General features: G+C 52.4%; 5 protein-coding genes across 5 annotated transcripts; 3 read left to right on the top strand and 2 right to left on the bottom strand.

Annotated features, from left to right (window-relative positions):
* Positions 1 to 654: 654 nt before the first annotated feature.
* Positions 655 to 1,600, top strand: PHATRDRAFT_48751 (predicted protein). Its single transcript, XM_002183393.1, has 2 exons — positions 655 to 735; positions 818 to 1,600. The coding sequence occupies exons 1-2, from the start codon at positions 691 to 693 to the stop codon at positions 1,562 to 1,564; spliced, it is 792 nt and encodes a 263-aa protein (XP_002183429.1). The 5' UTR covers positions 655 to 690; the 3' UTR covers positions 1,565 to 1,600.
* Positions 1,568 to 4,677, bottom strand: PHATRDRAFT_48750 (predicted protein). The gene is made up of 3 exons (XM_002183265.1): positions 2,396 to 4,677; positions 1,763 to 2,342; positions 1,568 to 1,672 (listed from the first exon to the last, which is right to left on the bottom strand). The coding sequence occupies exons 1-3, from the start codon at positions 4,578 to 4,580 to the stop codon at positions 1,645 to 1,647; spliced, it is 2,793 nt and encodes a 930-aa protein (XP_002183301.1). The 5' UTR covers positions 4,581 to 4,677; the 3' UTR covers positions 1,568 to 1,644.
* A 4,937-nt stretch (positions 4,678 to 9,614) lies between these two features.
* Positions 9,615 to 15,911, bottom strand: PHATRDRAFT_29824 (predicted protein). Its single transcript, XM_002183264.1, has 2 exons — positions 15,666 to 15,911; positions 9,615 to 15,527 (listed from the first exon to the last, which is right to left on the bottom strand). The coding sequence occupies exons 1-2, from the start codon at positions 15,783 to 15,785 to the stop codon at positions 12,114 to 12,116; spliced, it is 3,534 nt and encodes a 1,177-aa protein (XP_002183300.1). The 5' UTR covers positions 15,786 to 15,911; the 3' UTR covers positions 9,615 to 12,113.
* Positions 15,912 to 16,572: 661 nt separating this feature from the next.
* Positions 16,573 to 19,037, top strand: PHATRDRAFT_48747 (predicted protein). The gene is made up of 2 exons (XM_002183392.1): positions 16,573 to 16,993; positions 17,277 to 19,037. Exons 1-2 carry the CDS (start codon positions 16,705 to 16,707, stop codon positions 18,989 to 18,991), a joined length of 2,004 nt encoding a protein of 667 aa, XP_002183428.1. The 5' UTR covers positions 16,573 to 16,704; the 3' UTR covers positions 18,992 to 19,037.
* Positions 19,038 to 19,346: 309 nt separating this feature from the next.
* On the top strand, positions 19,347 to 21,251 carry PHATRDRAFT_48746 (predicted protein). Its single transcript, XM_002183391.1, has one exon. The coding sequence runs from the start codon at positions 19,490 to 19,492 to the stop codon at positions 21,158 to 21,160; it is 1,671 nt and encodes a 556-aa protein (XP_002183427.1). The 5' UTR covers positions 19,347 to 19,489; the 3' UTR covers positions 21,161 to 21,251.
* Positions 21,252 to 21,355: the final 104 nt, after the last annotated feature.

Below are 21,355 nucleotides of genomic sequence, written 5' to 3'. Positions count from 1 at the left end.
CTCAATTGAAGGGCAACGAGTGCGAACAATATGCAACATGGAGACTCGCCGTAGCACCCCCCAACTTTCTTCGGCTTGCCATAACGCCGACAGCCACCAAGAACGACTTCCCTAGCCCACACCGCTCTAACGACGACGGAACAGGACAGACGACAGTAATGCCGGATACACATGCGTCAGTCGTCTTTCAAAATCCGGGTCTTCTTTCCGTTCCGGAGTGGATTTACAGGGAACGTAAAGTTTTGACGCCAAACGATGAAAGCAATTCTAACGCTCGCAAACAGACCCTCGGTAAGAGTCAATGCTCACTGTCACTGTCAATCCGCAAACTCGCATGTCACAAAAATCATCGTGTAACCTGGCAGTCAGTCGCGTCGACCCAAACCCTCTTTCTTTCCGGTGTTCTTTTCTTGATACAATTAACTGTAAAATGGAATGTAAAAAGCAACGAAAAGTTCGTGTACGACTGGTAGGGTATCTTTCTTGTTCCAAGGAAATCCATCCGCTGTTCGGAGGAAATCGATCCACCCATAATTCCGTCCACTCTGTTCGGATCTTGTGATGTTTTGGGTCATTCCTACCAGCTTGATTCTGTCGGCTCTTTGGCAGGCTGACAGTTTTCTGACAGATCACATTCCATCTTGTTCATACCCTTCCTTTTCTCGTTGGCGCAAACGTTCCGAAATCACTATGAGCGTCGACAATCGTATCGATGCCGATGCGCCAACCCAAGAGGTAAGAAACGGGACTCTTGGGGATGTGCTCTGAAACGTAGGCGATCTCACAGTAGAATGTGCGCTTTCTCTCTCGCTCTCAGTGGGATGTCGATCGCTATCAGGGACAGCACAGTTTTGTCTGGAAGCTTGGCAGTTCACTCCTAGAACTAATACAAGTCAGTGACGGTCAACGCATTCTTGATGTTGGCTGTGGTAGCGGTGAGTTGACGCAAGCCTTGTCTCATCTAGCAAAAAACTTGGTGGTAACGGGGATGGATGCCGATCCGGACATGGTCGCGAAAGCTCGGCAACAATTTCCCAGCTGTGATTTCTTTCAGGGCGACATGCGCAATTTTGAGGTTCCCGAGCCCGTGGATGTTCTATTTTCCAACGCTGCCTTGCACTGGATACCCGCCAAGGATGCGGGACGTGCAGTCGCGTGTATGGCGAAGGCTTTACGACCGGGTGGACAACTAGTCGTCGAGTTCGGTGGCAAAGGCAACGTGGAACGGGTTGTGCAGTCTACGTTACAAGTCCTTCAATTGCCGGCTTCGACGACTCCTTGGAACTTTCCTAGCATATCCGAGTACACAACTTTGCTGGAAGAAAACGGCATGGAAGTATCTGCGGCTACACTTTTCGATCGGCCGGTCGTCTTGAAAGACGGTGAAGCGGGTCTCAGCAACTGGTTACGCATGTTTGGCAGCACCTTCTTCAAAGGCCAGTCGGATGAGGAAATCGACAGTATTCTCGTCCAGATAAACGATCTATTGAGATCAGAATTATTCAACGGCACCGACTGGACGGTCGATTACCGCCGAATTCGAATCGTTGCAAAAAAGTTGTAAAAGTTTGCACATGTGCATAGCCATTATCAAAAGCCTATACGGGAACGTTTCATTCGAATAGTTGCCTTCACTAGGAACAACTAGTCGAATTCGTCCTTTTCCAGTTCCCTGCACACACACACGCAAAAAAGGGTCAGATTCATCACGTTACCAAAAAAAACGAAACAGTAAACGCCATGCAACCGCATTCAAACTTACTCGAGTACCGCTGCGGCCACATCTCGTTTCCATCCGTCATAATTTTCATGTCCATCCGGACTGGGGGCATCTTCCACCAAGGCATCCAGGAGTCTCGCAAAGGTCCGTTCCCCTCCCGTACTCGTTTGATCCAGTTCATACACAATCGTGGGTGGCGTCCGGTAGCTGACGGCGGTTTCGGCAATGGCGTGTCGCAACCCCCGTCCCACCACGAGCGGCTTGGCCGTTCCATCCTTGACGTGCGTATTTACGTACCGAGCATCCAGAACAGTGGTTTGGTCCGGCGTGTCGATCAGTAGGATGAGTTCTCTTTGCGTCTGACTCTGCTCCATGACGGCCATTTGAATGTCTTCCGATCGCAATTCCAAAACATCTACCAAGGGCTCGTCGTCCTCGGCCCCACTGGCCCACAATTGAATCCGCGGCGCAATACACCGTGTCAAGACTTCCGGTGGCATGGAGGCCATTTGCAGCAAGGCGGCCATGCGTTGATCCAAGGACGGTGACCCCGAGGCCCGGAGCGCATCCGATTGGAGCAACAAATACGTCATGAGGGGACGGTCCGGAGCCGCCGGTGCCCCTGCGCCAACAAGACATCGTCGGATGAGAAATCGCCGCCCCGGTCCAATAAACGCTGCATGGCGTGAAACTTTCCGTCCGGTTCCAGACCTTGTTCGTGCAATTCCGTCTCGAGTCGATCCTGTTCCACCGCGGAGCGGTAGGCACTGGCCAGTAGCGATTGCAGCCAGGCGCTGGCGACGACGGGAATTTCCGCCACGCCGTCTTGGAGACCGGCCAAGGCGAGTTTATGAAAAAGTACGACCGCGAGCGCTTCCGGATCCAAATTATCGTACAAGGCTTCTACCGTACGCGCCAGGGGTAGGCGGATGCTGGCGATCCGAATTTCGCGGCGTGTTTCGTACTGATTCGTGGGTGCGTGGTGGACGATGCGGGTGTAGGCGAAGCATGTTTGCAGAGTCGGTGGGAGTGACACTTCACCCAAGCCGGGCACGTGGAGCCGATGCGGTATGGTGTCTTTTTCCAGCTTGAGATCGATTGCCAGGGTTGTGTACGGATCGGCGGTGCCCAGTTTCCAGAGTTGCGGTTGGACGGCACTGGCAGGTCCGGAAAGTCCGGCCTTATAAAAGACGGCCGCCAGTTGTGGGCCATCCGTGTCATCGGGGTGGTCGTTGGTTGCGGTGGGCGAGGCCGTAACCGTTTCGTCCACCGCGTAGCCGGCCGGCAGACGCAAGCGCAGTTCACCCCCAAAGACCAAAGCGGGATTCCAAGGGACGCGTGCCTGGATTTCCCGTTGCAGACGTTCCCTTCCGGTCTCGGTGGTAACATCCAGGAGCAAGGGCCCCGGCGCACCACTAGTGTCTGTGAGGCTACTCCAGAGGGCGATTCCGAAATCGGTCGGGGGTACAAACGTGTGCGGGCTGGTGTCGGCTTTTGATTGGGATGGTTCGGTAACGAGACACAAGACATCCACACCCATGGCTACCCGGGCACAGGCGCGACCCAACGCGGAGTACTCCACCTCCACGGATGGCGTGGTGGGTTGATAGTATTCCTGTAGAGCCGAGGGTGTGAGATCCGGCTGGTGCTTGCCGCGTTGTGGCTGTGGAGTGGGGAATCGTTGTCCGGGACTATTGCCGATACGTCCACCAACACCACCAAGTCCGACTGAGTTATCGTGTTTCCGTACACGTTGGGATATTCCGGTGGGTCGGGAACCGAGGAGTACGGTGAGTTTGGCTCCGGCGTAGGGTAACCGTGTCGTGTCGTGATGGTTGTTGTTGTGGTGGTGGTGGTTGTCGTGATGATTGTGGTTCTCTCGGAGTCCAGCGGCGTGTCCGTACTCGTCGAGAGTCGCTTGGACTGCCCGGACGGTCCAAGCGAGGGGAAAGCGTGCGTCGGGTGTGGACGGGACGTAATCGAGCAAAGTCCGGAGAGCCGCGTGCACGTGTGGGACGTGGGCTCCGTCCAAGGGTACCGGACTGTGGGCCAAATGTCGGAGTAAATCATCGGCGTCGGGTTCGGCACTGGAACGGTGTTGAACGTGTGGATACGGAGAATCCAGTTGCCAGACGGCGAGCACGTTGTGGGTGTTGTTTGGGGTGTTGTTGGGGTTGTTGTTGGGGGTGTTGTTTGGGGTGTGGGTGGTGTGGTGGGCATTGTTGTCGTCGTTGGTGCCACTGGTGGTGGTGTAGGCGAGGAGTATACTCACGTGTACGTGTTCCGGTGGCGCCGTGGTATCGGCACTGTTGTCGTTGGCGGGTTGTAATATTTCGGACAGTACTTGCGTGACGGCTTGCCAGTAGGATCGTTCGTGGCAGGAACCATCCAGGACGAGGAACCACAAGGGTGGACAGGCCCGGGCCGGGACGCGGTAGGACGGAGTGGGGGGAGAAGAATCCAAAGATGGGGGCCACCGTAAGGGCAAAGTAAAGACGCACGAGGATGATTGGGACGCAGATGATGACCCTGATACGGAGGATGATGGGATGGTTGCGGAGGAAGATGCCTGGTGCGTTTGGTGGTGTCCACAGAGAAAACAGAGTAGGAGTGCCGGAGTGGAAGGACCAAAGTGTGTGACGTGATCCGGATGGGGTGCCCCACACCGCTCGCACTTGGGAACGGCAGTCAGGAGAGGCGGGACACCGTCGTCGGGAACGGGTTCTGCTGCCGGGACGACGACGACGGGCGTCACGACCAAGGCGTCCGGCAAGCGACTGTCGTCCCGGATGGTTCGACTCGACGGCACCGCTCGACTGACGGGACGCAATACGGCAAAGCCGTCGCGACGACGACTCATGCAAACGATAGTAGTTGTTGTAACAGTACTATCACTACCACAAGACTTGGTTCGTAGTTAGGTCCGTTTGGCTGTACTACGAGGTAGGCAGTCCTACACGCCTAGTGATTGGACTGTATTTGCCATCGTTGCGATCGGTCGGTGCGACGCATCCCCCCTCGCGTGGGTCGTTGGGGTCGGGGACTTGCGGACTGTGTGACCCACTCACACGTACACTGACAGTTTGTTCGTTCGACGATGTCTAGCTAGAGTAGCTAGTTTCCGACTGAAGGTTCATTGACGTACGTCCAATCGTACAGACGCTGGATCGAGGGTTTCTCTGTAGGGGTGGGCTGGGTGCGGTCCGTCGACTCCACGACTCATCACACCGTTGCGTATCGAGCGTCCACGCACAATGTCCATATGACCGGGAACCGGACGGATCCTGGTCCCCCACCCCGGGCCCCGCACTCTCCCTCCGGTGTGGACCAACACCCACAGCAACTCGAGTCCTGGTCGTCACTCCCGTGCTTGTTTTCCTCCATACCCACACCATTCACGTGACTTACTCTCTCCCCATCGACTCGACGTCGCACACACTCGGTGAAGCAACCAACCGCGACAGCAAACCTCTCTACACTGCAACGGGACGTGCCTGGCGGCCGCCACCGAACTCCGTTACAACACCTTGTTCCGCTAGAGTCCTTTTTGGTCGTTGACGACGCCAACACGAGAGTAGACTACGTCCCATGTGGTCGAACATGATGCGGGCAGCGGCACCACCGCCTCCCGTCAATAATGACGACGACGACGACCTGTACAGCGACCAAGACGACAATGACGAAGAACTATACAGTGACGACAACGACGACGAAGAAATATACAGTGACGACGACGACAACAACAACAACGACCCGTCGTTCTCTTCCACTACCAATCGTCCTCCCGCAGTTGGCACCATGTTCATGGGACGCTTGTCGCGCTTTTTGGAACAAGTCACGCATCATTCGGAAGACTCGCCTCGAGAGGAAGCCGTCGGTGTCGTGGTCGACGATCCGTCGCGGTCTCACGACGGTTGGGGATTGGGTGAGTCGTCCGATGAACCCAACGCGTGGACTGCCGATGAAGACGATCTTTTGGGGGATCTCGAGTCGTTGGACGACGCCTCCGTGGGAGGGGACCCTTTTCCAAACAGTATCACAGCAACCGACGAACAGCGATCGTCACACTTGGAGACAGGATTCGACAATCACGACGGCTACGAGGATACAAGCGGAAACGAAAACGACACAACTTTTGGACCCGTTGTCGATCAAACACCCCGCGAACACACAATCACCGTTGCCTTCGATCGACAAAGTTCCCTGGCCGTACAGGGACTCCATACGACGAACGAGAATCTCGATCTAGACGACGAACATATTACCGAGAATGAGGATTGGCGACCAGCCTCCACGGCAACAACAACAAATCTCACCTCCACATCGACTCGAGTGTTGGTCGATCACACACCCAACGCGGAAGAAATATCGCATCCAGCGAGCTGGAATGTTTCGGTTGGTGCCTTGGCCCCATCCGAAACCGATACCAGCGTCGCGGATCTGCCTCCGAATCATGAGAGCGACGATGATGAACAACAACCACCAGACACGGACCAGCAGCACGCGTTTGGCCCCGTGGTGGATCACACTCCCGCCGATTCGTCGTCCATACCATCGTCGCCGTTTGTATCCGTTGTCAATTCGATGGGGGCCGTTCACGCTGCCACTCTCGAAGAAGACTTTCGTCAAGACGACGCCATGGACGAAACCTACTACTTGGAAGAATCCCAAGGCGATGGCGACGCCACCACCTTGGACAATACCAGTGAGAAAAACCAAGACAATGGTTGGGGCGATGCGGACGATCTCAGCTTGGAAAACACGGAAGCGTCGTCGGCCGGTGGGGAACCAACCGCTGCGACAACCACGTCACCCCCGGCGACCCCCGTCACCGGCTACCATACAGCAAGTAGTGTATCCGAAGGACGGGCCGTGGTCGACCACGTTCCTTTGGAAATACCCCAGGGTCCTCCCCGAGCTCCCTTTTCGGACCCGTCACTCGTAGCCCTGGCCCCGGAGGACGACCTCACGCGAAATTCCGGAAACGGTGAGGACGAAGATCTCTATCCGTACGGTAACGAAAATGAGTACGGCCCAGTGGTGGATCATACTCCTTTGACTCCAGCTCTGTCGCGGGCTACCTCGGGAGCCAACTCCATGGCGGTTCATTTTGAAGCCGATGATGACGACGATGACGATGCGTTGGATGATACGGAATTTGGCGAGGACTCGATCGATCCAGGAAGCAAGGCTCCGTCCATGGCTCTGCAAACGAACCTGACGGAGGGCTCAACACTGGTGGATCACACTCCTTCCGAAATGGGTTCACCGCACGGTAAGAGGGGTGACTTGTCCGTGGCGGTCTTGGCTTCGGAAGACGGTTCGAAGGAAGCGGGTGAGAATGATAGCACCAACGAACAGGTCGTGTATGGTCCCGTGGTGGATCATACTCCCACCGTACCGTTAGTTCCTTTTTCTATCCGGTCGGATTCGGTGATTGTTCAAGCTCAGGACCACGATACGGTGGATGGGACGTTAGCGGGAGGATCTACAGTAGCAGCCGGAGATTCCAGTATTCATCAAGAAGTATCGTCCCAGGCATCAGCCGATGACGAAACCACCGACGAAAGACCGTCCGCCTTGCAATCACGGGAAGACCAGTTGGTCGACCGCGTACCCCAGCGACCGGAGTCTCGTTTCGGTGACGCATCTACTCTAGTGGCGGCGGAACCGTCGGATCTCATGTCCGAGGTCGATGACATGGCTCAGGAAGAAGGCAATTTCGGACCAGTGGTCGATTTGACGCCCCCCACCAGGTCCGCCACCGCACATATAGAGCCACCGTCGGGGGCCGGCTCAACGGCCGTCTTTGCACCCCCCTCCATTGCCGAGGACGATTTTGAGGACCACGACGAAACGGAAGGACAAGGTGGTGACGAAGGCTGGGACCACGATGATCCCGTCCTGGAAGAAACACCGAACCCACAGTCGGGCAATGACGAGCCTGTCGTTCCCCCGGAGCCGCCAGAGCAACCACTGGTCGATTTCATTCCTCCTCAAGAAGACGGTACAGCCGTGGTGCTTTCGTCTTCCTCGCATGGGAGCCAAGATGCTTCGGAAGTGGCAGTTGGAGGAGCGCAATCTTTGGTGCTTCAGGCGGAAGATCCCAAAGAAGACGACTTTGGACCCGTCGTCGATCAAACCCCAAGGCTCGCCTCCTCTGTTCCGCGATCAGTAGTGTCGACTACTTCTATCGCCACACAAATGACAGCGTCCGAATGCCGTGCATTGGAAAAAGAGGACAATGCGGAAGGACAGTCAGAGGAGACGATGACCGACAAAAGGAAAGTTGTGGTAGATCATTTACCATCTCAAATGAAATCCAAACGGCAGATTGATTCCATCGCAACGGTCGGTCGGTCGCAACTAACTGGCGATGAAGAAGAAGAAGACGATGATATCGAATTCGGTCCTGTGGTCGACCATCTGCCCACGTCTCGCGCCTCTCTAGCGCCCTCGAGGGGTGGATCGACAGTGGATGCACTGGCTACTGTTTCAGAAGTGGAGAGCGACGAAGATGAAGACGGTGGTGGCTGGGACGATGATGGAGATTTGGATGTCTCCGACGGAGGCCTTTCCGAGAAGCCTCAACTCAATTTGTCCGTTTTACACCGATCTTTTCGACGGTCAACATCGGCAACAAGCGAGCCCGAGAGAAACGTATCGGTTCGATTCGAATCTTCGGTGGATGACATTGCGCCCAAAGAAGTGGCCTCAAACAGAACGAACGTACTGGAGCCCGAGCACGGAGAACAGCAATCGGCAAACTCAACCCAATACTTTGATCCGGATTCGAGCAGTTTTGTAGCATTAGAAGATAGAATGCAACCCTGTAAGCTCGTCCACGAAGAGGTTCCCTTTGACAAGATTCTATCCGAGGCAGACACACCGCCGTCGACTCCATACAGGCGATCGAGCTCGCCCCCTCCGGGGCAAGAGTCGGATAGTATTGGAGCAGAACTGTATCACAGACTTCTTAGTAAGAGGCCGCCACCGCGTTGCGTCACGTGTTGTAACGAGGAGTCGGTTGACTGTCCTTGTGTTAAAAGGCTGATTGGTGACTCGTCTCAACAAGCAGAATTGGTAGGCTTTATGGAGACTTCTGAAGGCGAAGCAATCAAGGTTGATTTTGGCAAGCTTCTGCAAGACGAGATGACCAGACGTCGTTTAGTCGAAGAAGAAGTGAAGATCTTACGAGCGCAAATAGATGGCGAGCGCGATAGAGATTCAGGGCAGGGCTTTCTCGAAACAGAAATTGGGTCACTGCGCCGCTCGAATGACGACCTCCTTGAGAGGGTCGAAGTGTTAAATTACACGTGTTCTAGACTAGAAGATGAGAAAATGCAGCTATTGAACCAAGCGCCTTTCCAAAGCGAGACACAGACGAATGCTAAGGACGCCCATATTGAATTGAATGCAAAGACTACTCTTTTGGAAAGCGAGATTTCTCATTTAAAGGAATTGCTGGGAAATTATGCCACGGTTGAAGCGTTGGATGCTGATCTGAAGGCAAGAGTTTTGCATCTAGAAGGTGAGCTGTCTGCTAAATCTGGTGAAAGCAACTTGCTGGAGTTAAAAGTTATGCAGCTTGAGAAACAATTACTACGCGAAGCGGAAGAAAAGAAGAGGACGGAAGAAGAAAAATACATATCTTGCCAACAGCTCAACGAAAAAGTCTGCCTTTTGCAGGCAGAGCTGGCCGCCAAACCCCCTCAGAGTTCTTCACTCCTGATGAGCGAAGAAGGTATGGAAGAAGTCAAAGCTCTTCGCGAAGCCAGGAATGCTTTTGCCCAGAAGGTGGCAGAGCTTCAGGTCCAGCATGAAAAGGAGCTACAAAAACAATACAAGTTGCTGGACAAGAAGACTGCCGAGATTCGTTCTTTGGAGGCTACATTAACTGGTTTGTCCGACGAAAAGCGTACAGCTCTGGCGGACCTCTCCCGATATCGCTCTCTGGCGAATGAGTCTGACTCGTTGGCTAGCGAGCTTCTATCTGTGGCAAGAGAGAGAGACTTACTTCAGGAGTCACTCATTGAAAGCAAGGAAGCTCTAGCTTCTCTGCAAGGTTTGGTTGATACTTGTGGATTGGAGAAGGAAGACTCAGATGAGAGAAAAAGTCATGAAACAGAGGCCCTAAAGATCGAGGTCGAGCGCGCGAAGGAGGCGCTGGCGGCAGAGAAGGTCGCTGTAGTTGAAAAATTGAATGCAATTGAAATTCTTCGCCAGGAGAAAGAGGATTACAGCAAAGAACTACTTGCATCTCAAGCACTCTCGGCGTCTTTGGAATCTCAGATCGAAAATATGAACACCATGGCAGCTGCTCAAAAGGCTGAAACAGCTGAAGCCACTCATAAAAATCAGCAGCTACACAACGAGCTAACGACGCTTGCTACCAAGCTAGAAGAATCTGAGCACTCTCTTCAAGAAGCATTGTTGAAGTTGTCGAATGCCGAGCGGCAGCTTTTGGAAGATTCTGCCCAGAGTTTGCGCGATGCCAAAACGATCAGCAAGGTGAAAGCCGAGCTTGCGAAAGCGCAGAATCTTGCCCAGAACGCCGTCAGCCAGAAAGAAGCTCTTAATTCGGAAAAGGAGGACATGAAGAGAGCGGCGATCGAGGCAAAGATATTTTTCGAAGATTCAAAGAGGCAATGGGAGGAAGCGATGTCTCGACAAAATAAGGAATTGTCCAGCCTTCGGCTGAAGTGTGATGCCTTGGATCAACATAACGTCACATTGTCGAGTGAACTTCAAAAAGTCGAAGATCGATCCAAAGCTGCAATTCTGGAAGCCGAAGGGCAAGCCTTGGAAACGTCAAATCGCTTGTCGCAGGATCTGGAGCGTCTTCAAGAAAAGAACAGTTTACTTTCGGATAAGCTAGGGGCATTGAACTCTATCGAGCATGAGCTCCAAGTTAATCAATCGAATTTGAAAGAAGTCAGCAAAGAACGGGACCTTCTTGCTGAAGAGAACGAAGAGATGCTTGTGCAGTTTGGGTTGTTGAAGGAGAAGCTGGATGAGGGCGACGAACAAGTGCAACTGCTACAAGAGGAAATTGAGATTCTCAAAGGATCGGACAATGTGGTATCATCAAAAATGGTTACAATGCAGGAAAAGCACCAAGAGCTGCTGAAAAGTAATGTTGAGTTGTCGAGAGCGCGGGATTTCTTGGAAATCAGTATAGCGGAGGCCGGTGAAGAGCGCAGAGAGTTAGTGTCCCGAATTCGGGAGCTTGAGGTGGCACACGAAGACTTGATTGCGTCTTACTCTGGTCAGGAGAAATCTTCTTCTAGTACGCAGCTTCAGACTGAATGCAATGAGCTCCGGAACGCGACAATGGCTCAGTCTTCCGAAATTGTAAGTCTTAAGGAACAACTAAAAGATTTCGTTCAAAACCGAAAGGAAGCTGAGGAACTTCGAATTCGCTCTACTCAACAAGATGAAGAATATCAGAGAGTATATCAAGAATTGATCTCAAAGAACGAAGAACTTCACGAGCTGGGAGTGCAGTTTGATACTGACAGAGCATCTTTCACCAGTGAATTTGAAGGTGTAAAACAGAAACTTTTGACCAGAGAGCGTGCATGTATCGAGCACTATAAGCGTGTAGAGGAATTGGAAGAGATGCTTCAAAACACCAGAAAAGAACTTGAGTTGTCACGTGAGCAACTCGACACCGCCAAAGCCTCAAATAGAGCAATTGAGCAGCCCTCTGAACATGGTATTGAATCGACATTACCGCTTGAATTATCAGCAACAGTTGAGGGCTACGAACAGAGGTTGAACGATCTGCTTCTGGAGCGTTCCGTAACGGAGCAAAAGATTGAGTCCTACAAGGAAAATGTGTCCAGCCTTGAGTTTGAGCTCCAAGCCAGCCAGGCCAAGCTAGAGATTTTTCAACAGACGCATTTGGAATCTCTTGCAACAGCTGAATCGTTGCACCTGCGCGAATTCGAAGGCTCTATACACGAGTCCGAAATGGAGAACCTGAGGCATCAGGTTGAGTCACTTGAGAGTGCTCTCGAGTCAACCAGAGCGCGCCTGGTAACCAAGGAAGAAGAAGTTGATCATCTGAACAAGCACTTGAGGCAAACAAAGGTGGCCCAGCGAAATGGCGCTGCAGAATCGTTGGAAGCATCAAACTCACAAGGCCACTCCAATGACGTTGGTAGTCTTCGGTCACACGTCATGTCGCTCGCTGTTGCTCTAGAACGATCAGAGAATCGTAGGGCCGAGGCAATCGATCGGTTACTGAGGGAAAGAGAAGGGAATGCCGAGAGTCTGCGACGGCTTAGTGAGTCAGTCAAGCGCTTTTATTCCACTGTTAGCTCTGGCGATACGTGAAAAGCCGCCAACTTGTATAACTCAAAAGTACTATTGCTAAGCTTAGAGACGACTATGATACTTTCAACCAAGCCAAGACTTTGGTATATCGGACCTTATCCGTTGTAGACAGCCAGAAGTCAGTTCCTTCGGTCAACGTTGTTGAGACTCCGTCGAGGGAAAAGCTAAACTTTCCACCTTTCGGCAGACTAGAGGGCTCCAGTGTTGAGAGCACGCTCTCAACTGAAGGACCCAGAGATTCCTTAACAGCTACTGCCGGTCTGAAAATAAACACATCAACTTTCGTCCCTCCCACGTCCACTGTCTCGTTCTTTAAGACCACCGCCCACTTGGGCACAAAACGGTAAGGCAGAGGAACGGCACCTTTGAATTTTGCTTCGAAAAGTGGAACGTTACGAGCTACCGTTTCTTCCACGAGTGTCACACCTTCCTCTTCACGAAAGAAAGTCTCAACAACATCCTTGAGATCGAGGCCGGCATTCTTTCGAAGCTGCTGAATAGCATTCATCAGCTCCCGCGACCTTCCCGCCGACAAAATTGCTTCATCCTGTGTGCAGTCGATCGCAACCACCAAAGATCCGTCCGGCTTTTCCGTGGCTTCCCAATGTTCTCCCTCGCGAGAAAATGTGAGTTTTGAAACGAGTTCTGTTGCAGTATCCAATGCGACTCTTTCAATCTCGAGTTTTCCGTCTTCGAGGCATTTTACAGCTTGTTCATGTGACAAGCCCTTGACCGCTGCAGACACAGCTTTCATCTTGCTACCAAGCTTTTTGCCGAGAACTTTGAAATCAGGTGTTAAAGCTAGAGTCACCCAATCATGTTCTTCCTCTGCCGGGACAACCTTGAAATCCCAGACGTTAAGTTCGCTTAAGATGTATCGCTTTAGCGGGCCAGTGATGCCAGCAACAACGTAATCTGCTGGATTCCGAAGAATGGCAACAATAGTTTTAATGGGGGTGCGTAGATTAATGTTCCGTTTTTCCCGAGCGTTTCTCCCTTGTTCTACCACACTCTGCAAAGCTTCCATGGCTTCCACGACCTGTTTGTTCAACCGAGTTTCATCATAAGTAGGAAGTCGCAAGAAGTGGACCGAGTCACTCTTTCCAGGCATCGGCGGATTCGAGGTGCCCCCTCCGTTGGTAGCGTCTAGATAGGAAGGCTGGAATTTTCTCAAATGTTGATAAAAGAACTCGGTAATAAACGGGGTGAAAGGAGCCATAATCATGGACACGTTCAGAAGTACATCGTAGAGGACCTGCAGACCAGTTTCAGCCTCGATATCGGCTTCCTGACCTTCTCCTTCGGCTCCTTTGAGACGATCCCGATTCAAACGCACGTACCAGTTAGTTAACTGTGTGCCAAACGATACCAGAGCGGGCATGACGGTGTACAGTCGGTACGCGCCCATTTCTTCGTGAACGAATTTAATAAGACCCTGAGTCTCGGCCTGAATCCAAATATCGGTGGGGTTCGCCGTCTGGCGAACCTTGTCAAGATCGGGCACGAATTTGCTGCTGCCTTCAAGTTCCCACCGTTCAATATTTTGTAAAAAGAAGCGGAAGGCATTGTAGAGCGGAAGAAAGACCTCCTTGACGACTCCCAGGACGCCTTCTTCCTTGAACTTGAGCGACTCAGCACGTACCACAGGGGAGTTGACCAGATACATACGGAGGGCATCCGCACCGTATTTGCTGATTACAATGTTCGGGTCGGGATAGTTCTTTTTGCGCTTGGACATTTTCTGGCCGTCGGATGCCAACACCATACCATTAACGATATTGTTTTTGAACGCGGGCTTGTCGAACAAAGCCGTGGACAAGACCATCAATGTGTAGAACCAACCTCGCGTTTGATCCAAGCCTTCCGCAATGAAATCCGCAGGAAACCCCTTTTCCCATCCCTCCTTATTTTCGAATGGGTAGTGGCTCTGTGCGTACGGCATGGATCCCGATTCGAACCAGCAATCAAACACCTCGTCGACGCGACGCAGGACGCCGCCCGGGGTCTTCTGGGACGGGATGGTGATCTGATCCACCGTTTCGCGGTGGAGATCTTCCACCCGAACACCGGATAGTTCCGCCAACTCATCAACACTGCCAATACAAACTACTTCGGAGAGGTCGTCGTTGGCCCAAATAGGTATGGGTGTTCCCCAGAACCGATTCCGCGACACGGCCCAATCACGGGCGTCGGACAACCAGTTGTGGAAACGTCCTTCCTTAACCTCTTTGGGCACCCAGTGTGTTTGCTTGTTGTTCTCCACGATGCGGTCGCGGATCTCTTCCACCTTGACGAACCACGAGGGTACCGCCTTGTAGATCAAGGGGGTATCCGAACGCCAACAAAAGGGATACGAATGCAGCAAGACATCCTTCTGTACCAGACGGCCACTGTCCTTGACGAGCTGAATAAGAATCTCGTCGGCAGCCTTGACGTGCATGCCCTTGACGGGTGCAATCAGATCGACAAAGTTGCCGTCGGCATCGACCGGGCAGGGAACTTCGCCTCCCTTGGCGATAATGCCGTGGGCGAGACAGACACGGTAATCGTCTTCTCCAAAGGCCGGTGCCTGGTGGACCACGCCGGTACCGGCATCGTCCGTCACGTAGGAGTCCGACACGACCTGCCAGTAGTTTTCCGATCCCGGCTCTCCCTGGAAAAAGTCAAAAAGCGGCTGGTAGCGTTTCCCGACCAGCGCCGTACCCGGCATTGTCGCTTGGAGTTCGTACAACTCGGCGGCTTTTTCGGGCTTCCACTTTTTCTTGTTGTTCATGATGGGGTACAGTTGCGCCAGTCTACTTTTGGCGAGAATAAAGCTGTGGTTGGTCGCCTTGTCGAGGATTTGTACGTATTCCATGGCGGGGTTGACGCAGAGCGCCAAGTTGGACGGCAAGGTCCAGGGGGTGGTGGTCCACGCGACGAAGGAGACTTCCTGTGGTTCGCCCAGTATGGGGAAGCTCACCACCACGGCCGGATCTTTGACGTCCTTGTAGTTCAAACCAGCTTCAAAGTTACTGAGCGGGGTTGTACAGGCCGTTGAGTAGGGCATGACCTTGTACCCTTGGTAAACGAGATTCTTATCGAACAATTGGCGAAAGACCCACCAAACGCTTTCCATAAAGGACGGATCCATGGTCTTGTAATCGTTTTCGAAATCAATCCAGCGACCGAGTCGGGTGACGGTACTTTCCCATTCCGCCGTGTATCGCGTGACGATTGATCGGCACGTGGCGTTGTACTTGTCAATGCCCATTTCCAAAACTTGATCGCGGTGGGTAATGTTGAGTTTTTGGTCAATCTCGTACTCGACGGGCAGTCCGTGACAGTCCCATCCGGCCCGGCGGGAAACGTGCTTGCCCGACATGGCGGCGTACCGCGTGACCGTGTCTTTGATGGTACCGGCCAGAATGTGGCCGTAATGGGGTAGACCCGTGGCGAACGGAGGTCCGTCGTAAAACGTAAATTCCTGTACCCGTACGCGAACAAAAACAAAAATACACAGTGTGTCAGTATCACGCACGCACGAAAGTACCATACGAGTACTTGCGAGCGACAATAGATCTCATTCAGAGTCAATGGGTCCGCTCTACGCACTCCCACGCACCTCATCACCGCGGTCCAAACTGAGCTTGTCCTGGGTTTGAAACGTGCTTTCCTGTTTCCATTTTGCGCAAATTTCGACCTCGGTCGCCGCAAAGTCGAGATTGGGAGGAAGTGCCGACATGGTAACGAACGAATACTCAGCAATGTCACCAACTGAGACTAAATGTAGTAAACTTGGCACGAACCGAAAAAAAGGAGACGCTGCTACAGCACTACTCGTAATTCGTTGTTAATGTTGGACTGCTGGTTTCCAGGCCTCGATTGTTTGGGATCTGTACGTTTTTCTCCTAGCTAAGTGTCACAACCCGTCCTCCTCACCTTGGTCTCGGTGCCTCCCGTCTCTAACTTGCGACAGGAGGAGTTCCCAATCGCACCGACGGATGGGGCTCTGTGATACTCCCCGTGGCACGCATTCATTGGATAACAAAAACATACGAAACAGCAGTACGAACCACTTTCCAAAGTGCGGAACCGATACCGGTAGGACAAACCCAACGAATATCCTTCTATGAATTTTAGTACCAGAGTATAATTTTCTACAGTTAAGATTCGCAGGTGGATTCTGGGTCTCGAATCAGAAAATTCGCTTTTATGTCGCTCGGACGCTCGGGGTTCGGGTTGGGTGATCGATGGTTGGTCGGGAATACTGTAGAATCAGTACTCGGGGTTACGTGGATGCGACGTCACTCGCGGACCTGGGCACCGAGTCTGCATCGGCGAGGTACGTTAAGTAGAAGCAAGCTGCCCTATGTATGGACCAACGTACCAATCTGCACCAACCGTCGCAGGTGTCGATTTTGGAAACGGTACTACCCCGCCGCCGTGTCGCCACACGATCCCACACACTTTTTTACCCGCCAAGGTTTCTTTCTTGGACCACAAACAGATGCCCATTGTTTGGAACTCCAGTAAAAAAATTGTGGAAAAACTACACACACTCCCTTTTTCCTTCGACTAGTTTGGCCTATTTACATTAGTACTCAAACTACTTAGCAGGCAAAATACCCTTCCTGGATTCTACGACACTTTCATTAATCCCAATGAGTGCAGCCTTTAGTCACCGTGCCAACAAACGCCGCCGCAAGCGGACGCATCCGTTCCACCACGCCACGGCGGCGGAGGAACGCTTTCTCCAACAGGCCATCCAAAATTCCAAGCTCGATCAGGGACGGGACGGAACGCTCGAAGTGCCCTGGGCACCCACCTTTTATCCCACCGTACAAGATTTCGAAGGCAACATGATTCATTTCGTCGAAAAGATTCGGCCTGTGGCGGAACGCTACGGGATCTGCAAGATCGTGCCTCCGGACGGATGGAATCCTCCCTGTCGTAAGTAATCAATCCCGTTTGGAGCGTGTCCAGGTTTGGCTGGGAACGGCATACTCGATCGACTGGAACGTGACCATGGACGGTACTCGCGCTTGCCTGAACACTTATTTACAATATGTACACACACACACACACACACTTGACCTTGATACCTGTTTTGATTTTGGTCCCGCGAATTACGGCTAATGCCTCGATAGGAACTAGTTTACTGCTAAACCGCGAAATTAGCGGGTAGCTCCCAACGGATTTTTTTTTCTCACGGCCTTTTTTTCTTTGCGTACAGAGGTGGATCGCAATACGAGAAAGAAATTTCAAACCAAGCGACAGTTGCTACATCGTCTCCAAGAAGGAATCAGTTTCGACGATGGCGTCGACTATACACCAAAGGAGTACCAACGCATGGCCAGTGAACGGACCCAGGAATGGAAGGCTCTCAACTACCCTGATCACGATCTACTCTCCCGGCACGCGGACGTAGTCCAGGAGGATGCCCAGCGCGCCAAGCTCTTTCGTCCGGAAAACCTGGAGCGGGATTACTGGGACATTGTGGAAACCCATACACGCCCGGTTACGGTGGACTACGGGAACGATGTCGACACGGAAGAGTTCGGGTCGGGCTTTCCTCTTTCGCAGCGCGGACGGTCCGTGTACGGCACCAAGAAACTGGAAAAGATGGATCTACCGGAACCTACATTTGGTAGCGAAGATTACTACAAAGAAACGTGGTGGAATCTCAATAACATTCCCTGCGCACCGGATAGCGTGCTACGCCACGTCAAGGTTGGTATCAACGGAATCAATGTTCCCTGGATGTATTACGGATCACTATTTACCACGTTTTGCTGGCACAACGAGGACAATTACCTCTACAGCATAAATTACAATCACCGTGGCGCCCCCAAACTGTGGTACGGCGTACCTGGACAGAGTAAACAAACTGCGGATGGTTTGGAGAAAGTGTTCAAGAGCTTTTTGTCCATGAAGATGCGTGATGTACCGGATTTGCTCCACCACATCACTACCATGTTCAGTCCTAGACTCTTGCAGAATGCGCTGGTCCCCGTCTACAAGCTTCTACAGCACGAAGGTGAATTCATCATCACCTTTCCCCGGGCTTTTCATGGGGGGTTTAGCCTAGGTCCGAACGTGGGCGAAGCGGTCAACTTTGCCACTCACGACTGGATTGCCTACGGTTCGGATGCGAACGAGCGGTACCGTTCCTTCGCTCGTCCGGCCGTCTTTTCACACGATCGCCTGACCTTTACTATGGCCAATCATCTACAAGAACAAAAAGCATATTCCACTTGCAAGCTGCTCTTGATTGAACTGAAACGTGTGGTCGAGGAAGAGTTGCGTTTGCGGGCCAAGCTACTGGGGGAGGGTGTCCGGGATGTGTCCAAGATTATATCTTTGCCGAAGAATCGTCTCGATCAGTTGGACGAAAATAGCGCCAACTACGACGACAAACGTTTGTGTCACGGCTGCAAACATGTATGCTTCTTCTCGGCCGTTGCCTGCGAGTGCAGTCAATCAAAAGTGAGCTGTCTGCGACACAGTCACTACATGTGTCGGTGTGCGACGGAGCGCAAATACTTCATGATTTGGAGCGATGACGAGGAGCTCAAATCGACGATGGAGCGGGTACGCAATCACTGCGAGGTACTCAAGATCAAGGAAGGATGCACTGACGAAGCGTTAGCGCAGTGCAAAGATCTTTCCGCCAGTCAAGAACCTCTTCCCACAATGGCCCCTGGCGCTGAGCGGGACTTGGCGATTCACAAAAACCATGAAATTTCAACTGCGGAGTTCTTGACCGAGACGTACCGTTTCAACCCTCCAATGAGTGCCAGCTTCAAGGAAGAATCAAGGTCGGTGGCGACGACTGTTGATTCCGATGCATCTTCAGGTTGCATGATTGATGAAGTGGCCTTTGCCGAAGCGGACGAAAACGAGATTGAAGTTGTGGGCGTTCGCGGGGGCGTAGGTCCGACTGTCTAGTTGTCTCGATCAGTAAAAAATAGGTCGTGTATATCACGCTGGGGACAATTATATGCTTTTACGTCTATTGACGACTAGCTCTTCTCCGCTAGTAGAGCGTTTAGTCAATGACAGCATTGCTGTCGGTATTTGAGGTGTAATGAGAAGGTCAAACTAATCCTGAAAAATCGGGGATTTTTAAACAGTCACTCGGTGATAGTTTCTATGCACAATCACAATTGCCATCACGGTCTGGCAGCCAGCCCGGTCGGGATCGTCTATCTTTTTTGAGTCTTAGATAAAGGAATCGCGGTCACTGTGAGTCGAGAGAAGCAAACGATGTGAGCTGACAGTGAGGAGAGTCAAAGTGTTCTGTTGCTGTTGGCTCGTTTTCGAACAAACCTTCGACCACTTTGGGGAGGCTGTTTGGCTGCCAAAGAGATTCTCCAGACTTCATTCATCCACCTCTTCTGTAATCGCTGTCTTTGGTTCCTTGTTCCTTGTACGCACGGGGTTTGCATGTCGGCGTCGCTACGGAACGATGCGATGCGTCGAGCGGCGCAACTGCGAGACGACAACGAGGACGATAGTTTCGATAACGAAGACCTTGGCCCCGCCTTCTCCGGCCAGCTACCACGTTCGACGAACGTGATACCACCTTACCAGCAGTCGTTGGCGGTGACGGATTGTGGTAGGATCAGGCCTCCTACTTCTCAGCAATTGCACCACTCGACTGCGGAGGGCACAATGCGTGCAATGGCACACCCCATGGCGGCGTCGGAACCCTCCATGAATTCCACCAAGAGCAGCAATACCGCCGATCTCGCATCTACGGCTCGACAGGAATGGCGTAAACACGGGACGGGGCGTACTCAAGCCCTGGAAGACAAGCGGTACGCGCACGCCACTCAGAATCCACACCATTTCGTGGTGCGTGTGGTTTCTGCGGAAAAGCGTTCCGATTTGAGCAACGCCACTTTTACGACATACGTAATTCGGGTCATTCAGAATCAGCAGGAAATTTTAGTGGAGCACCGGTATTCGGATTTTGCCAAACTGCACGCATTGTGTCAAACTCACAACGTGGCGACGCCGGGGGACGCGTGCTTCCCGGCCAAGCATTGGGCCGGTCGAATAGGGAACTGGACACCTTCCATTACGTGGGCACCAGATAAGCACGACGATCTGGTTTCCTTTCGAACAATTCAACTTGATATTTGGCTCGTGCATCTTTTAGAACAGTACAACGCCGAAACGTTACCACCCATTTTAGCGCAGGCGGTCTTTGAATTTCTGGCTGCCCCCGACAAGCTGCCCTGCGAACGCGAGAATGACACGTCAGCTTCAGGAGATCGTTGGAAATGGAATAATCCCGTGTCCTTCACACTAGGTTCATCCATTCGGCAAGCCACACGGACGGTGCAATACATGTGTCACGGAAACATGTCGGAAACGGACCAAGCTATCCCTTTGGATTTGTTGCAACAAGCGAAGGGGCTAGTGTTCATGACAGTTTTTAAGGCGGGCTTTGTGGTGTCAGGCCGATTAGGGACAGGCTTGGTCATTGCACGATTAGAAGACTCGTTTTCGGGCGAAGGAGGCCCCGCATGGAGTGCACCAGCAGCCGTTGGTACAGTCGGGATGGGTTGGGGCGCCTTGGTTGGTGGGGATGTGACGCATTATCTTATTGTTCTGACAACTACCAAAGCAGTCAAAGATATTTGTGGGTCCAATTCGATCCAATTGGGAGCCGAGTTGGGAGTTGCTGTCGGTCCTGTTGGAAGGGGTGCAACCTCGCACCTACAAACGGGCGATTGGACCTTACATCCGGCTTACGCCTACGCCCACTCCCAAGGATTGTTTGTCGGTCTGAGTCTAGAAGGTTCCGTTGTTCGAATTCGAAACGACGTGAATTCCAAATTTTACGGCCAACCGGTCGATGCTGGGCTCGTAATGCAGCAGAAGGGCCCAAAGGCGGCCGAGCCCCTATACCAAGCCTTGGAGGAAGCGACTCAAATTCCTGTACGGGACGGCGCCTTTCGCCCCAGTGATTATTTTTCTCCACCTCCCAAAGGAGCCCCTACGCCCAGGACCAGCAACACTTCGAGAACACCATTCCGGCCGCCTATTGATGGGAGGTACAACAATTTATGCTCCACATCGACACCCACGAGTACATCGTTTTGTTGAGAAGAATGTTATTTTAGGTCGATGCCGAATTACGCGCGCGAAAAATAAATTGTAAATGGTAGCTATGTAGAAGACTTTACGGAAAAGAGTGACATTTCGGGCTCTCTATCTTGCACAAGATTGTAAACGCTTTGTAGGAAAATAAAGCTTGGTAGAAGGCTGATTAAATGGCTTGCCTGGGTAGATGGTTGGAAG

Source organism: Phaeodactylum tricornutum, chromosome 19, assembly GCF_000150955.2.
Source record: "Phaeodactylum tricornutum CCAP 1055/1 chromosome 19, whole genome shotgun sequence".
Lineage (NCBI taxonomy): Eukaryota > Bacillariophyta > Bacillariophyceae > Surirellales > Neidiaceae > Phaeodactylum > Phaeodactylum tricornutum.
Note: the sequence above shows the minus strand (reverse complement) of the source record. Positions and strands in the feature narration are given on the sequence as shown.

Excerpts from the sequence above, each read along its gene's own strand:
- PHATRDRAFT_48751 (XM_002183393.1), top strand. The coding sequence starts at position 691 with ATGAGCGTCGACAATCGTATCGATGCCGATGCGCCAACCCAAGAG. Across the intron at positions 736-817 it reads CCGATGCGCCAACCCAAGAG|TGGGATGTCGATCGCTATCA; the intron begins GTAAGAAACGGG and ends TCTCGCTCTCAG.
- PHATRDRAFT_48750 (XM_002183265.1), bottom strand. The coding sequence starts at position 4,580 with ATGAGTCGTCGTCGCGACGGCTTTGCCGTATTGCGTCCCGTCAGTCGA. Across the intron at positions 2,343-2,395 it reads AAAGTTTCACGCCATGCAGC|GGGCACCGGCGGCTCCGGAC; the intron begins GTTTATTGGACC and ends TTGTTGGCGCAG. Across the intron at positions 1,673-1,762 it reads GTGGCCGCAGCGGTACTCGA|GGAACTGGAAAAGGACGAAT; the intron begins GTAAGTTTGAAT and ends GTGTGTGTGCAG.
- PHATRDRAFT_29824 (XM_002183264.1), bottom strand. The coding sequence starts at position 15,785 with ATGTCGGCACTTCCTCCCAATCTCGACTTTGCGGCGACCGAGGTCGAA. Across the intron at positions 15,528-15,665 it reads GTTTGGACCGCGGTGATGAG|GAATTTACGTTTTACGACGG; the intron begins GTGCGTGGGAGT and ends GTACGGGTACAG.
- PHATRDRAFT_48747 (XM_002183392.1), top strand. The coding sequence starts at position 16,705 with ATGAGTGCAGCCTTTAGTCACCGTGCCAACAAACGCCGCCGCAAGCGG. Across the intron at positions 16,994-17,276 it reads CGGATGGAATCCTCCCTGTC|AGGTGGATCGCAATACGAGA; the intron begins GTAAGTAATCAA and ends CTTTGCGTACAG.
- PHATRDRAFT_48746 (XM_002183391.1), top strand. The coding sequence starts at position 19,490 with ATGTCGGCGTCGCTACGGAACGATGCGATGCGTCGAGCGGCGCAACTG.